Consider the following 18,378-nt stretch of genomic DNA (forward strand, 5'->3'; position numbering starts at 1 on the left):
CCATAATGATGTAATTTAAGAAGAAGGTTATGGTGGTTGACAGTATCAAAAGCTTTACGCAGGTCCACAAATAACCCAACAGGGAACTCCTTTTTATCAAGAGCTGTATGAATCGAGTTAAGCATACTAATAAGTGCATCGTTAGTGCTTTTTTTGGGTCTGAAGCCATATTGGCAAGGGCTAAGTATATTGAGTTTGGCTAGATATGAGTAAAGCTGCTTGTATATAAGTTTTTCAAAAATTTTTGACAAGTTTGGCAGGATTGATATAGGTCTGTAGTTATTAACATCTGTGGGGTCACCACATTTGTGGACAGGCGTTACTCTCGCTTTTTTTAGAATATCTGGAAAGGTTTGGAGTTCAAGTGACTTGTTGAAGAGCAAAGCAATAGCAGGGGCTAAAGAGCTGGAGGCTTTTTTGTAAATTAAAGTTGGTATCTCCTCAAGGGCACCAGACTTGGTTTTAAGGGAAAGGATTATCTCATTGACGTCAGTGGAGTTAATAGGCTTTAGGTACAGAGACTGTGGATAGTTACCTGTAAGATAGTCCTTAATGTCAGTACTGGAAGATGGAATATCATTTGCAAGGGATGAACCAATGGAAGAGAAGAACCTATTAAACTCAATAGCAGAATCAGAGGCTGAAAGCTGACCATCGTTATTAGACAGGAGAGTCGGTTTGTTATTTAAAGATTTCTTTGATCCCAATATTTGTGAAATTGTGCTCCAAGTTTGTTTAATGTTGCTCTTTATTTGAGTAAATTTATCTTCGTAGTAATTAGTTATGGCTCGTCTAATTATCTTAGATAGCAATAATGAGTAATTCTTTGAGAATTCTTTGGAGACAATTCCTAACCAAACCTTCCTAACCTTATTAGTGTAAACCTTGTATCCTGCCTACGTGGACCAAGGCTTTTAACGTAAGATAGTGTGGTAAAGTTATTATTATTATTGTTATTGGTGTGAGTGTATATGGGGGGGTTGTTAAGGGGTTAATAAATAAGTACATGAATTACAGAGTATCTCTTCTTCCAAGGTGGGAGCGCAGTGATCAACCCTTAGACTAACATATATGGTCTTGTAGCAAGTTATTACTACTGTGGATAGTTTATTTTGGGGGCCGGGCCTTTTAGCTCTCCCATATTTGATACTCTTGTCTTCTAACTACCTATACCCCTTAATAGTACCAGTACCCCATAGAAGTCCCACTCATATCATTTATAACACCCCTGTATTGTCAACCCATGTTTTTTTTCTTTTAAACACCGCTGTTTGTCGACCTAATTATGTTTGTGCTGCTCTTTCAGCCATGTTCCCCCCTTTCTTATTTTTATTTGTTCTCAACACATTTTATACTTTAAACTCAATTAGTATTAAGTTTTAGTCTTTAATGTTTTTCCTGCCCGAAACGCTTTGCGTAATAGTGGCTTTAGGCATTGTATGTACTAGCTCTATCTATAAACCTAGCAATTTTTGTAAAAATCTCTTGTATGTATGTACCTTACCTGAATAAACATTTAATTATTTTATTTATTTATTTATTTAACTCAATACGAAGTTATAATTACTCTTACCAGTTTCTACTTTTCGATTTTAACAAGCTTAGGTATACACAGCAATGTGCTGCTTCCCTATTCTGTATGAAAGACCACACAGTGTAGATTAGAAACCAGCTACGAGCTCATCCAACATCCCCACCTCACATGACGGCCAGTCATACATTGGCCATTTCTTTCTATAGTGGCCTCGACGATAACAGGAAGCTAGCGTCTTGTCAAAGGTCTCCCCCATTTATCCTTATCCTGATGTAATATTAGGTGCATTTAACAATTTGGATTCAACTTAATGACTATATTATATTTGATAGAATAGATCATACTAATGAAGTTGCACGTTTTAAGTACTAAATTGGGCGAGTGTGTAGCACAAGATACAGTGTGAGTTAGTAGCTATTCAAGGTGGGAACTATGAGAATGAAATTAGGTACATTTAAGTCTACTTTTCAATACAGTATAGGTTGGACAATTTTTTAAATCATAAGGGAATGAGTTCCATAGTCTAGGTATTTCATTCCATAGACATGGACTAATGATATTTCCAGGTCACTGGCCATTTTTTTTTTAATATATATACTAGCATTTGACTGAACTTAAAGACTGTTGTAGGTGAGAGAAACACTTGAATATATAATATTATATTTATACAAATAATAAAAGAGCTTCTGAATACAAATTTGATATAGCAGGTATGCTTATATACAGGGGCTGGTCCCAAATTCAGGAGGGGCCTCCAGACTTCTTGTGATTTCAGTAGAAATCCAGTTGTAAAACTTTTAGCAAGTCAGTGGTGGTTCAGTGATAGAGTATGTGGCAGGCAACATCTTCGTCGCGGGTTCCTGTCACCTCACAGGCCCAGTGGATTTTTTTAATAATGTATATTAAGTTAGTGTGATTTTCTGTGTGTAAGTAATAATATTATTGTATTAATGATGACAAACAGTAAGAAAGGTACACAATCACGGGAATATCAATATAATTATAATGGCTGCCCGAAACGCTGTGCGTAAAAGTGTCTTTAGGCATTGTATGTACTAGCTCTATCTATAAACTCATCAATATTTGTATCACCCCTTGTATGTATGTACTTTACCTGAATAAACATCTGAATTTGAATTTGAATTTAAATTACCGAGGGGAATCTCGATAAGCCTAAATACAAACTACCTGTTCCCAGTAAAAGGAATAAATTTTTCACTGGTTTCTGGACACCAGTGTTGAAAATAAAACAATTACAACTTTTCAACAATTACTGAAGTGTGAAGAAGATTGCATTAATTATCAAAGTGGATTGAAACTTTATGCGTTCTATATCAATACAATAATAATAATTACACACAATTGATTATGTCCTATTATATACTTTTCCAGTACAGTACTGTATTTAAAGTGCAATAACAACTCTTTTTTTTTTAATTAAAATTACATATTCAGTTCATTATGGCATTGATAAAGAACCATGGAAATACTGTAGTATACTCTGAACATCATGCAAAATCTCAATACTGGTTTTGCTTCGCCATGGAGCAGTTGCCACTTAAATTCAAAAATATATAAAACTGTTAACAGCATATGATAAATGCCTCAGGTAAGTTACAAAGAGAATGTTGTTGTTGTTGTTATAGATTCAGCAACTCGGAACAAGTTCCAAGTAGCACGGGCTATGGTGAGCCCGTAGCGGACTTAGCTGGCACTGGAGCGGTGCCCTGCTCGCGCGTTTACAAAGAGAAAATGGGAACGTTTTAAGTTGTAGTCTAAGTGTTTTTCCCCACACCTTGCCCGAACCGCTGTGCGTATTAGTGGCTTTAGACATAGTATGTACTTGCTCTATCTAGAAATCCAACATTCTGTTTGTAACTCATCTTGCATCTATACATGTACTGTTACCTAAATAAACATTTATTTATTATATATTATTATTTATTTAAAACACTCTCAAGACTCGGTGAAGGACTATATTAATGAGGCTCTGATAAATTAGCAAGTGACAATAATGGGCAGCTCTAAGAACCCAGACAAAGATGAGTACTTTTTGACACAAAAATTATGCGTTTGACAATTATTTTATATGGCCAGTTTCAATGGGAAAAAGTTTCTCTTGGTTACTTATTTTCCAGTAACTATATAAGGAGAATAGTTTTGTAACTTCATTATACATAATTATAATTAAACAGGATTCATGAATTATCATTGTACATGAACATTATACACTACATGAATTATAAATTATTGAAATTAGGTTTTAAGTGTTAATTTTCAAGTCATAGTTCAAGTTCTCCATATGGACACAATACCTATGGCTCATTTCAAGTAAAAGTCTTGCTAACAAATGAAAATATTTGGATAATGTGGGTATTTCATACACTGTGATGACACTTGTATTCTGCACAATATTGTACTAACAAATTACTAATACTGTTTTTGGAAAAATTGTGAATTACAATTCAACTGTATTAAAGATTACAATTCCACCAACAGATCAAAAACTCTCATTTCTAGTGAGATGTAATGAATAAAGTGCACACCATTGGCAGTATGCTCGTATAGTATACCAGAATTACACAGTACAGTATTAGATATGTATACATGTGGCCAATTTTTACTGTACACAGTTTCATGGAACAAATTAACAGTATTAAGTCATAGCTCTACAGTGTCTTTCTCTTCCCCAGCTGCAGCTGTGGGGAACAGGTCAGGCGACATCCAGTCTCCCATCAGCTGCACAGTGTCTCTCTGCTCCACAGCTGCTGTTGTAGGGAACAGGTCTGGTGACATCCAGTCTTCTCCACACAGCTGCACAGTGTCTCTCTGCTCCACAGCTGCTGTTGTAGGGAACAGGTCTGGTGACATCCAGTCTTCTCCATACAGCTGCACAGTGTCTCTCTGCTCCACAGCTGCTGTTGTAGGGAACAGGTCTGGTGACATCCAGTCTTCACTTAGCTGCAGCCAGTCTTGTGGTGGAATATCATTCGTGATTTCAGATGAGCTTCCAAATGTTAATGTTGACTCATCTGCAATATGCCCAGCCTCGTGCAGCTGGATAAGAAAATGACATTAATGTCGGAGATAAATTTGGATAAATTTAGCTTTCAGGCTAATGTATCCTTTCAAACATATCGTAAAGATATTTAATTTACCCAATTTAATATTTTGTCAATGTTGGTTTGACAATATATAGCTAAAAACATATTACAATAAACACACATAACATTAAAAAACAAAATCAGTGTTGAACATAACGAAATATTGTTACAATATTGTTACAAATACAAATATTGTTACAAATACAATCTATTAATAAAAAACATGACCTTGAGAAAAAGTATAGGTTAGGGATTGTCTCCAAAGAATTCTCAAAGAATTACTCATTATTGCTATCTAAGATAATTAGACGAGCCAAAACTAAATACTACGAAGATAAATTTAGCCAAATAAAGAGCAACATTAAACAAACATGGAGAACAATTTCACAAATATTGGGATCAAAAAAGTCTTTAAATAACAAACCGACTCTCCTGTCTAATAACGATGGTCAGCTTTCAGCCTCTGATTCTGCTATTGAGTTCAATAGGTTCTTCTCTTCCATTGGTTCATCCCTTGCTAATGATATTCCATCTTTCAGTACTGACATTAAGGACTATCTTACAGGGAACTATCCCCAGTCTCTGTACCTAAAGCCTATTAATTCCATTGACGTCAATGAGATAATCCTTTCCCTTAAAACCAAGTCTGGTGCCCTTGAGGAGATACCAACTTTAATCTACAAAAAAGCCTCCAGATCTTTAGCCCCTGCTATTGCTTTGCTCTTCAACAAGTCACTTGAACTCCAAACCTTTCCAGATATTCTAAAAACAGCGAGAGTAACGCCTGTCCACAAATGTGGTGATCTCACAGATGTTAACAACTACAGACCTATATCAATCCTGCCAAACTTGTCAAAAATTTTTGAAAAACTAATCTATAAGCAGCTTTACTCATATCTAGCCAAACTCAATATACTTAGCCCTTGCCAATATGGCTTCAGGCCCAAAAAAAGCACTAACGATGCACTTATTAGTATGCTTAACTCGATTCATACAGCTCTTGATAAAAATGAGTTCCCTGTTGGGTTATTTGTGGACCTGCGTAAAGCTTTCGATACTGTCAACCACCAAAACCTTCTTCTTAAATTACATCATTATGGTGTCAGAGGACACTCCCTACAATACCTCAAATCCTACCTTACTGACAGGCTCCAATGTGTTTCTGTGAATAATACAATTTCGCCCACCCTACCCATCAACATTGGTGTTCCCCAGGGCAGCATACTTGGCCCTCTCCTCTTTCTCATCTACATTAATGACCTTCCAAATGCCTCCCAACACCTCAAACCAATCCTATTTGCTGACGACACAACCTTCATTTACTCCAGTCCTGATCCCCTTGCTCTAAATGCCACAGTAAATACTGAGCTAAATAAAGTCCATCTTTGGCTAACTGCCAACAAACTCACCCTTAACATTGACAAAACTTTCTATATTCTGTTTGGCAATAAATCCTCTAATCAAATAAATCTCAAAATAAACAATACCCAAATTTGTAACAAATTAGATGGCAAATTCCTTGGCATTCTCATTGACCACAAGCTGAATTTCCAGGGACACATTCTAAACATATCAAAAAAAGTTTCAAAAACTGTGGGCATTCTTTCTAAGATCAGATATTATGTACCACGCCCTGCCCTGGTGACTCTCTATTACTCCCTTATCTATCCATATCTCAACTATGGTATTTGTGCTTGGGGCTCTACTACCCAAAATCACTTACGTCCTCTAATTACTCAACACAAAGCTGCTATTAGGACAATATCCAATTCTGGCCCCAGACATCACTCGGTACCCCTATTCAAATCCCTGAATATGTTAGACATTAAGTCACTGCACATTCTCTCATGTGTACTATACATATACAAAACGCTAAATTGTAATGCCAATCCTGATCTCAAAAGCTTCATAGAAGGTTGTAACAGAACCCATGAGCACCACACCAGAAATAAATACAGTTTTGATATTCCTAGAGTACGACTTAATCAAACCAGAAATGCTCTACAAATCAAGGGGCCCAGGATGTGGAATGACCTTCCCAACCATGTTAAAGACAGTACCTCTCTCAACCAGTTTAAGTTAAAAACGAAGCACTACCTAATAAATTCCCTGTAACCTACCTTACCTCTCTATTGTCAACCCATGTATGTTTTTTTTTTTTTGTTTTTGTTTTTTGTTTTACAATTCAACGCTGTTTTAATGTAATTTTCTGTAATAATTTGTAATTGTATTTGTGCTGTTTTTTCAGCAATGTTCCCCCCTCTTTTACCTCTATTTTTATTTGTACTCAACGCATTTTTTTCTTTTTACCCATTAGTTTTAAGCTTTAGTCAGTAGTGTTTTTTCCTGCCCGAAACGCTTTGCGTAATAGTAGCTTTAGGCATTGTATGTACTAGCTCTTATCTATAAAGCCAACAAACTTTGTAAAATCTCTTTATGTATGTACCTTTGCCTAAATAAAAATTATTATTATTATTATTATAAATGCCGCTTTCTGAAGAGCCCCGGTGGCTCCCTACTTGTATGTGTCAGATTTGAAAACGTTCATATAGGACATCTTCATAAAAATCAAGCACTGAATATAATTAACTGTTCTTTTCTGATGGACCCTCAGTAGCTATCTTGAACTTACACACTGGTGGAGCCAAGTCTTAAGAATTACACAAGGTCTTTGAGACCCACTCTGGCATAGTGGAAGTAAGAACAAGAATCTGGCTCTCTCAATGTGACTAGGGAGCCACATGGGAGAGAGGCTAGGGAGCCTCTCTCCATTGCTTCAGTGAAAGAAAAGAATCCTCAGGTAAACAAGAGAAATGATCATTATCGTTGCTGAGCAACCCTAATCTACATGGGCTTGACCATTACGTCCACCAGATAATGGCCTAAGTCACCTAGACTACATAAGGATAAAAGAATTACTTTTTATTTAAGTAAATTTAGATAAATTCAGGCAATATGCCTACCTTTTCTTGCAACATCCAGCAATCCTGTCAATTAAGTTTGCTGGTAATTTGTTCCATTTATCTACAGCCTACATTTACCGACTTATATTTAAAGTCAGTATTTATCAATTCGTGAATCTAAAATTATCCAATTTTATTCACTAAGGTCTTAAAGAGATCTACATGAATGCCACAAATGGTCAGAAAACTGCCAAATGCTTTTCAACATTAAAAAATGCAAGATCTTGCATGTACAGTATGCCATAACACTAAAATCATAGTACAGTACAACCATACAACAGATTGACAAAGAAAATGACATAATAGCAAGGACCCTTCATTCAAAGTTGCTTAGCGAGTAGGAGTTGCAGTAAAAAAAGCCAATCAAACTTTAGGAATAATCACAAGAATCATTGACCTCAAGGAAAAAGTGAATACAATATTTAATTGCCCAAGTCTCTGGTGCACCCCCATCTGGACTACTGTATCCAAGCATGCAGACCGGACTTTGAAAAGGATATATCTGCTTTGGAGAAAGGTACCATCCCAAACTAAGTCATCTCTCGTACCAGGAACGTTTGTCATAGTACTGACAACACAGCAAACTAGACATGACAAGGCTGATCTCATCGAGACCTTTTCAATACCAAACTGAACAAATTGAAAGATATTAATTCAAATCCACTTCTTTAAAAGGCGAGTGTAACAAATGTCAGCTTCAAGCTCAGAAAGCCACAATTTAGGACAAAATACAGATGTTTTACATTTTCACCCTTGGAGTAATTGTTACGACCCTGGGTTCTCCAGTGGAAACCAGAGGTCAAAATTGAGCTATTAAACTTCCTGGTAGTACAGTTGGGCATCTCGAATAGCAATTGTTTGTATCTTCCCTGCCAGACGTAAGACTATTATTGTTTCTCAAAGAGCATTTAAAGACTGAGCTGGGGGTTGATTATTAAATAATAACATAGGCACCAACTTTGCTTACTAATACTTTCTAATCATTCATAAAGTAACAATACGTTGCATAGGGGAAGATCTTTAATGTGCTTAGCTGCACGATCAATTAGGCTCCTCCTGGCACCACGACATGAGGGAGGCAGCTGGTGGCTAGCTCGTTCTTCTCTCTGGCTGGTGTCGTGGGGATAAGACCTACTCTGTGGCTGCACCCCTACTCTCCTCCCTTCTCCTCTTACTTATTTCCCTTACCTGAAGTTCCTGTATCCTTACGCTAAGCACGGGGCATTAGTAAGTGTACCTACTCTGGTAGTAACTATTGGTGAGACCTGGGGTTAGTATTTGCCAGTGTTTTGTTTACCCTAAGTGTTGTGTTTTGTATTAGGGTACCACATGGTCTCACTACCCTAAGCTGCATCCAGCTTCAGTGCTTATCCAGTAGTACTTTACCCTAGCTTGTTATTAGTGTAAACCTTGTATCCTGCCTACGTGGACCAAGGCTTTTAACGTAAGATAGTGTGGTAAAGTTATTATTATTATTGTTATTGGTGTGAGTGTATATGGGGGGTTGTTAAGGGGTTAATAAATAAGTACATGAATTACAGAGTATCTCTTCTTCCAAGGTGGGAGCTGGCGCAGTGATCAACCCTTAGACGAACATATTTGGTCTTGTAGCAAGTTATTACTACTGTGGATAGTTTATTTTGGGGGCCGGGCCTTTTAGCTCTCCCATATTTGATACTCTTGTCTTCTAACTACCTTTACCCCTTAATAGTACCAGTACCCCATAGAAGCCCCACTTCCATAGTTGTAACAGTAATAAACCCATGGAATCGTCTTCCCGGTGACACCATAAATATCAAGACATTACATTAGTTTAAAATTTGACTGGAAAAAAATCCTTAGGAACAATGGGAAGACCTTTGATAGGCCTCTAAGGCAATGTTGATCTGACAAATACCCAAGCTAGGCTGCCGCCTTGAATCTTTTGTCCTCTTCATTATCTCTCCTGAATTCCGGCACACCTACTAAAGTTGACTCATGCACTCGCACCCTTTCCTGTATTGATTTTTCTCTGTGCTCCTCTTCTATTTATATAGATCTGACATTGAGTGTTCTTGATGACCTCCACGACAATAACCATTTATAATTACAGTATAATTATTATTAATTCCCCGTCCTTGTAACCATTTCTTTCCACCCTCCACTTTCATTCCCTCAGGTGGCAATTTGATCATGTGGAGTGGGAGCTATTCACCTCTACAGTACTCTTAAAGTACCAGGGTATTAAAAGTATCAACACAAGACAGAACACAAAAAAATGGGTATAAATTGGATAAGTTTAGATTTAGGAAAACCTGGATAAATACTGGTTCAGTAACAGGGTTGTTGATTTGTGGAACCAATTACCCTGTAACGTGGTGGAGGTGAGGTCCCTCGATTGTTTCAAACGTGTATTGGACATGCATATGAGTGGGAGTGGGTGGTTATAAATAGGAGCTGCCTCGTATGAGCCAATATGCCTTCTGCAGTTATCTTTATTCCTATTTTCTTATGTTCTTATTTGTGGCACCAATTACCCCGTAACGTGGTGGAGGTGGGGTCCCTCGATTGTTTCAAACATGTATTGGACATATATATGAGTGGGATTGGGTGGTTATAAATAGGAGCTGCCTCGTATGGGCCAACAGCACTTTTGCAGTTATCTTTATTCTTATGTTTTTTCCAACCTCTCTGATCTGCCTCTCCCTTGAACCCCCGTCCTTTTTCACGACACTTTACTAGATGCTGCCCTCCGCTCTCTTCCTTGCTAGTCTTCCAGTGGCATGGAAGTTCATTCCCTGGTGGAATTTATACTATGTTCAGGCAAACACTGTCAATGTGATGCCTGGCAAAGACACTGATGTAGAGAGGCATCCGATTCATTTATTTTGTTTCGAGAGGCGAGTGCAGTGGTCTCTAAGACCAATCTATGCAGCTAAGTGTGAGAGTTGGAAATTTATGGCTGATACCCCTCACCCATTATGGTTGATACCCCTCACCCTCAGATCTGAAAGAAAATCCATAATGTTGCTGGTAAATTTGTTCCAGACATATTGCCTGTCATTGATCTCCATGGTTCTGTCATGGTAGATCAGGTAGTTGGTTGCGAACAAACTGCATTTGCACTTTTCAACTGTTAGATCTGGTGCTTATCTTTCATCATCTGGTGCTCCTGCTTTCCATACTTGTAAGCCCCTTTCTGAATCTTGTCCCTAGGACTTTCCCACTCATCTACAGCTCCCATATACTGTAACAATATCTTATCTCTATTGGAAAAGTCTGCTCTGTCCATCTGCAGTTCTATGGTGGCATCCTCAGACAGTATACATCATGAGATGCTACGTCATATCTCCTTTAGTATTTCCTGAATGTCTGAATGTCCTGAATGTATTTGGGAGGCGTTTTCAGTCCACGAGGACTTGCTTGAGGCAGTTGTTATTTCTATTCAGAAAACCAGTACTCTAGGGACTTTCCCTAAGGATTTTCACCCCACTGCCCTGACGAGTTGCGCCTGCAAACTTTTTGAATGATGGTCAGTGTGCATCTAATGTGATTCTTAGAACACTGTAGCTATCTCCCTCTCAGTTTGGCTTTCGCAAATGCCACAGCACGACTGATATACAGTATTAGTGGACTTGGAGGTCAATACTTGTACTGCCTCTGCTGCAAAGACCTCTGTGGTTGCCAATCTTTTTTATAATAATAATAATAATAATTTTTATTTAGGTAAAGGTACATACATAAAGAGATTTTACAAAGTTTGTTGGCTTTATAGATAGAGCTAGTACATACAATGCCTAAAGCCACTAATTACGCAAAGCGTTTCGGGCAGGAAAACATGGAAACATTTTTAACATGGAAAACTCCACCTGGAGATATAATATTTTAAATGAACTACATTATTTTGGCCTTTGTGGTAATCTCCCATGCTTCTTTCAATGTTTCCTCTCTCGTAGTTCTTTTAAAATGAAGACTTAGTGCCGATCTTTCTGACACTTTTAAAAAATATGAAGGTGTTCTCCAAGGTAGTGTTCTTAGAACTACTCTTTTCATGGGTGCTTTAAATGGTCTTCCTTCCTTCCTTCTCTCTGACATTTTCTTGGCCCTTTATGTTGATGAACTCACTCTACTGTCGGAGGGATGATTCCCCCTTTCCTCCCCCTATAAGTGTCAGCTACAACTTGCGTGTGATACTGTGCCGTTCTGGATCACTAATCATGGTTTCAGGTTCTATACAACTAAGACGTGTGCCATGACTTTACATGGAAGCAGGTCGTTCTTCGTCCCTCCTTTGTCACTATGGTAATCCCCTTCTGTATATAGATTCTGCTAAACTTTTGGGGTTGATCTTTGATACTCGTTTGTCTTGTCATCACCCCATATCTTTCACCTCAGAGTTGAATGCTCGAAGACCCTTACTTTGCTTAAAGTGTTGTTCCATACTTCCTGGAGAGCTGATAGACACATGCTCCTCTATTTGAATTCCTCCCTCGTTCTGTTTAATCTCAATATTGGCGGTCCCGGCTATTCATCTGCCTCTCCTTCAACCCTTCATCATCTTGACGTCCAACACCTTCCTGGATTATGCCTCAGCTCTGGTACTTTGTGTTCGACCACTAACTAGAGCTTGTATGCCAACGTTGAAAACCAACATCACCCTGCTTCTTCTAGGGTCCCGGTAGTACAATTAGGTTCTTTCTCGACTCACAATTGAGAATTCTGGGTTCGAATGAAAGGCGAGACAGAAATAGTTGGGTGCATTTCCTATCACCCATGTTCAGCTAGCAGTAAATATGTTCCCAGGAGTTAGTCTGCTTGTTACGTGGCTGCATCCTGGGGAGGGTCAATAATCCCACCTTGGGGGGATCCTTGATATTTGCCTAACATGTATATATACACAGGGTGCCTGCCCCCAACAAAATGAATTAATAAATTATTATTGACCGAACTGCATTGTCCCACTTACACTCGTGCACCTTCTAGTAGAATGTCCCAGTTCTCAAGCTGTTCATGTGTCTTGCTTTCCTAATGTCACTCAACAATATCTTTGGTGACTCTGATATCTTTGATACGCCCTCACCTTGTGTGGGTTCATCTTTGTGTTGGCATCCTTGGTGATGGCTTTCCCAACTTAGTGCCTTCTTTTAATAAGTACTTATTTGCTCAATTTTCTTTCAACCATTCATACATACAGGTATTTATTTTATTATAGTTTATTTATTTTATTATAGCTTATTTATTTTATTATAGTTTACTTCTCATGCTTTAGCAATTTTCCCCAAAATGTAAATTCAATTCACTTATAATGTCAAGTAATGCTGGAAACACTGTACATAATTAGTGGCTTTATAAAATATACAAAAACTGTACATATTAATTAACTACTGTAATGTGATGCTGTGTATATCATATAAATCAATCATTATTAATATTAATGAGACACGGAGTGACTGACCAGAGCGTGGAGAGTGTGGTGAGAGAGGTGGTGCTGGAGACACCACTGACGGAGGAGAGCATACACAGCACAGGGGTCCTGTGGATATTTCTTGCCTGCCCACACACCTTCTATCCCCCACAGCCCAGAACTGTGCTTCTTCAGTCTGCACCTCACACTCATACCTGTAGTGTATAATATAGCGTTAGTCATTTATGCTCAATCGACTTGAGAATGGTCCAGGACGGACCGAAACGTTGTCGTCCCTTCATTTTCTAGTGTGTGGATTGGTCAACATACTTCAACCACGTTATTGTAACTCATCGCCTGAATATGCCAAACAATTAATAGCCTGGAAGAATATTGTGGGACAATATTACTGACTCAAGTGGTAGATGTGAGTGCGGTACAAATATGAATATATAATTCACTATATCGGGAGACAGGCAGCCAATGTAGATCAAGGTTTATATCAAGGGTTGCATCCTGGGGAGGGTCGAACTGCTGATCCTTCCCAAGATGCAACCCCACAACAAGCAGACTAACTCCTGGGTACCTATTTACTGCAAGATTAAGGACCTGCCCGGAATGATATGCGTGTTAGTGCCTTTGCAAGAATGTTCAAAAACCAGTCTTATGTAATCTCACCAATCCATTGTACCTTCTTGTGAATAAATTATTATTATTATTATTATTATTATAGTAAGGATGAGGACCATAGTACACATACCTATGTACAAAGCACTTAGACAGTAGAAATCGATACTATTGAATTTGGACAAACCGGAAAACTATTTTTTACTTATGTTGCAAAGACAAACTAAACTAATATAGCCTTCCTTGGCCTAATACACACTATCTCAGTCCTAATATAGTACATATGTATGCTATAAAAGGCCTAGGATTATTTAACTTTGTTTTTTAGCTTAATTTTTTTGGACTCTAAAAGGTGAATAGTACAAAGTTCTGCTAATTTCTTAGTACATCAATGTTTATACTATGGTGTACGTAGTTACAAAAAAGTACTATGTAAACAGGATGATGCATGTGTGGTAGATCAGAGTTTTGAAAAGTTGCTAATGTGATACCAGTTTTTAAGAAAGGAGATAGATCACTTGCGTCTAACTATCGACCAATTAGCCTAACGTCTATTGTGGGAAAGTTACTCGAATCTATAATAGCAAATAAAATTCGTCTTCATCTTGAAAAACATAAATTAATAATTGAGTCGCAACATGGTTTTATAAATGGCCGTTCATGTTTAACAAATTTGTTATCTTTTTATTCTAGCATAGTTGAGGCAGTTGATAGTGGTAAGGATTGTGATGTTGTGTACCTTGACTTTAGCAAAGCTTTTGATACAGTGCCACATGAAAGACTGATTAAAAAGATAGAGTCTCATTGTATTGGGGGTGCTATATTAAGCTGGATTAGGGCATGGCTATACCAAAGGAAACAGAGAGTTAGTATAAATGGGGTTAAGTCAGAGTGGGAAAATGTTGTAAGTGGAATGCCTCAAGGCTCTGTCCTGGGACCTCTGTTGTTTATAATATATATAAATGATTTAGATTCAGGTTTGAGTAGCAACATTTGCAAATTTGCCGATGATACGAAAATCGGTAGGGAAATTAATTCGGAGGAGGACTCACTATCACTTCAAGTTGATCTAGATAGGGTTTTGAAATGGTCAAAGGATTGGCAGATGCAGTTTAATGCTGATAACTGTAAAGTTCTGAGGTTAGGTAATGATGATAGAGTTACAAGATACGAGCTAGATGGTGTTGAGATTGCGATGTCGGATTGCGAAAGGGATCTGGGAGTTATGATTAGTAAGAATTTAAAACAAAAGGATCAATGCATAAATGTTCGTAATAAGGACAATCGGACACTTGGATTTATTAATCGCAGCGTTAGTAACAAGACACCTGGTGTGGTTCTCAAGCTATATCTTGCTCTAGTTAGGCCCCATTTAGATTATGCAGTTCAGTTTTGGTCGCCATATTATAGAATGGATATAAATTCACTTAGAAAATTCACTTAGAAAAGAAAGTTAGGATTGGCCTAGTTTCAAAGGAAGTAGCTAAAAGGTACTCATCAATGCTTACCAGTATCATAAGAAAGGCAAAACTTGCATATTATGTGAATAGATTCAATGAAGCAAAAGGCAACATGAAAAACACTTGGAAAACTATCTCTAGTATCCTAGGAACTAAGCAACACTCATATAACCAAATAAAACTCTACAAGGATGGGGATATACCGTCAACTGATTTAGAAATGGCAAATGAATTTAATAGTTTCTTTTCATCGGTTGGTGCTAATCTTGCCAGTAAAATCCCACAGACTCAGACACATATTAACACATATCTCTCAGGCAGCTATCCAAACTCTCTTCTCCTTTCACCAATCAGCCCGGCAGATGTTGTGTCCATCATACATTCTCTAAAAACCAAGGCAGGGAACACCAGTGAAATTCCGTCCATTGTGTACAAGAGAGCCTCCCATGCCCTTGCCCCACCCATAGCACTACTGTTCAACAAATCTATAGAGTGTCACACCTTCCCTGATATCCTCAAAAAAGCAAGAGTAACGCCAGTCCATAAAGGAGGCAATCCGGCGGACATAAACAATTATAGACCTATATCAAATCTACCCATTCTATCAAAAATATTTGAAAAAATTATTTACAAACAGCTCTATTCCTACCTCGTAAAATTCGACATACTCAGCCCCTGCCAGTTTGGCTTTCGGTCCCAAAAGAGCACCAACGATGCAATCATTAGTCTCCTTGACGTTATCTACTCAGCCCTTGACAAAAATGAGTTTCCGATTGGACTCTTCATTGACCTAAGAAAAGCCTTTGATACTGTTAATCACAACTACCTCTTACTTAAACTCCAGCATTATGGAATCCGAGGCCTTGCCCTTGACTACATCCGATCCTATCTTAGTGACAGACACCAATATGTAACCATCAATGATACAACTTCGTCCACTCTACCAATTACCGTTGGAGTGCCACAGGGCAGCATCTTAGGACCTCTTCTATTTCTTATATATATAAACGATCTGCCTAATGTCTCTAATATTCTCAAACCTATACTGTTTGCTGACGATACTACTCTTATCTATTCAAACCTCAACCCACATACACTAAATAATGTTGTGAATAATGAATTAAAAAAAGTCCACTTATGGATGTCAACGAACAAACTAACATTAAACATCGAAAAGACTTACTACATCTTATTTGGAAGCAAATCATCAAATGCAATTCAGCTACAGATAGACAACATTAACATCAGTAATAAAAATGATGGCAAGTTTCTTGGCCTATTCCTAGACACGAGACTCAACTTCAGCACCCACATTCAACACATAACTAAGAAAGTCTCTAAGACAGTTGGTATACTCTCCAAAATCAGATATTATGTTCCTAACTCTGCTCTCCTCTCACTATATTATGCACTAATTTACCCCTATCTTAATTATGGTATCTGTGCATGGGGGTCTACCACTGCAAACCACCTTAAGCCCATCATCACACAGCAAAAATCTGCTATCAGAATGATAACTAACTCAGCTTTCAGACAACACTCAGCTCCCTTGTTTAAATCCCTAAACTTGCTAAATATTAACTCCCTCCACACATTCTCTTGTGTCAACTACATTTACAAAACCCTGTTCTTAAATGCAAACCATGCTCTGAAACTCTCCCTGGACAGATGTAATAGGACCCATTATCACACCAGAAATAAATATCTCTTTGATATCCCCAGGGTCATACTTAATCTGTGTAAACACTCTATGCAAATTAAGGGACCTAGTTTATGGAACTCACTCCCTAGTGAATTGAAAAACTGTAAAACTTTTGCCTTATTTAAAAGCAAAACCAAAAAGTACCTAACTTCATCTTCTTAGTTTTCCTACACTGAGCTGTAAATTGGCTCTGTACCTAGTGTTACCCAATCTCCTAATTTTTATGTAATTTCAAACAACCTTATCATTGTGTTCATTGCTGTCTTCTTTTATGTGCTAGCCATATGCTGTATTGTGACTACCAATTTTTGTCAACTACCATTCAAGCTGTCATTGCAACCATTCTTATATTGTTTCTGCTGTATTGTGCCTACCAATTTTTGTCAACTACCATTCAAGCTGTCATTGCAATCAATCTTAGCTACCTATGTGCTTTAATATACTGTACCTACAATTTTCTCTCATCTTTTTTTTCATTTCATGTAATCTGTTATCATTTTTTGTCTATAATTTTGCAAGTATTTACCTCCTTAAAATTTTCTTAGATTAAGGACCTGCCCGAAACGCTGCGCGTGCTAGTGGCTTTACAAGACTGTAATTACCATATTTGTATCCTCACATTCCTTATGTACATTCTTGTATATGCATAAATAAATAAATAAATAAATAAATAAACTTGAACGTGTCCAGCGTAGGATGACTAAGCTAATTCCCCAAATTAGAAATCTTTCATATGAAGAAAGATTAACAAAGCTTAAGTTGCATTCACTGGAAAGGCGAAGAGTTAGGGGTGACATGATAGAGGTTTACAAGTGGGTGAATGGACATAACAAAGGGGATATTAATGGGGTATTAAAAGTATCAACACAAGACAGAACACGAAACAATGGGTATAAATTGGATAAGTTTAGATTTAGGAAAGACTTGGGTAAATACTGGTTCAGTAACAGGGTTGTTGATTTGTGGAACCAATTACCGCGTAACGTGGTGGAGGTGGGGTCCCTCGATTGTTTCAAGCGCGGGTTGGACAAGTATATGAGTGGGATTGGGTGGTTATAAATAGGAGCTGCCTCGTATGGGCCAATAGGCCTTCTGCAGTTGCCTTTGTTCTTATGTTCTTATATATGATTCCCATATATGATCCCCCATATATGATCCCCCATATATGATTCCCATATATGATCCCCCATATATGATTCCCATATATGATCCCCCATATATGATTCCCATATATGATCCCACACATATATGATCCCCCATATATGATCCCCACACATATATGATCCCCCATATATGATTCCCATATATGATCCCCACACATATATGATCCCCCATATATGATCCCCCATATATGATTCCCATATATGATCCCCCATATATGATTCCCATATATGATCCCCCATATATGATCCCTATATTTGATCCCCCATATATGATTCCCATATATGATCCCCACACATATATGATCCCCCATATATGATCCCTATATATGATCCCCATATATGATCCCCCATATATGATCCCCATATATGATCCCCCATATATGATCCCTATATTTGATCCCCCATATATGATTCCCATATATGATCCCCCATATATGATCCC

At 37.8% G+C, this 18,378-nt stretch overlaps 1 protein-coding gene across 3 annotated transcripts in view; it reads right to left on the bottom strand.

Moving 5' to 3' along the window:
- Window positions 1-2,182: 2,182 nt before the first annotated feature.
- Window positions 2,183-18,378, bottom strand: part of LOC123768929 (uncharacterized) — a 40,863-nt gene continuing 24,667 nt past the window's right edge. For all 3 annotated transcript variants that reach the window (XM_045759804.2, XM_045759778.2, XM_045759769.2), the window contains exons 4-5: window positions 13,036-13,199; window positions 2,183-4,591 (exon numbers count right to left, since the gene is read on the bottom strand). In XM_045759804.2, coding sequence (XP_045615760.2) covers window positions 4,196-4,591; window positions 13,036-13,199 — 560 coding nt within the window. In that variant the 3' untranslated portion in view covers window positions 2,183-4,195. The remainder of the gene's footprint in view (window positions 4,592-13,035; window positions 13,200-18,378) is intronic.

This window comes from Procambarus clarkii, chromosome 86, assembly GCF_040958095.1.
Source record: "Procambarus clarkii isolate CNS0578487 chromosome 86, FALCON_Pclarkii_2.0, whole genome shotgun sequence".
NCBI lineage: Eukaryota > Metazoa > Arthropoda > Malacostraca > Decapoda > Cambaridae > Procambarus > Procambarus clarkii.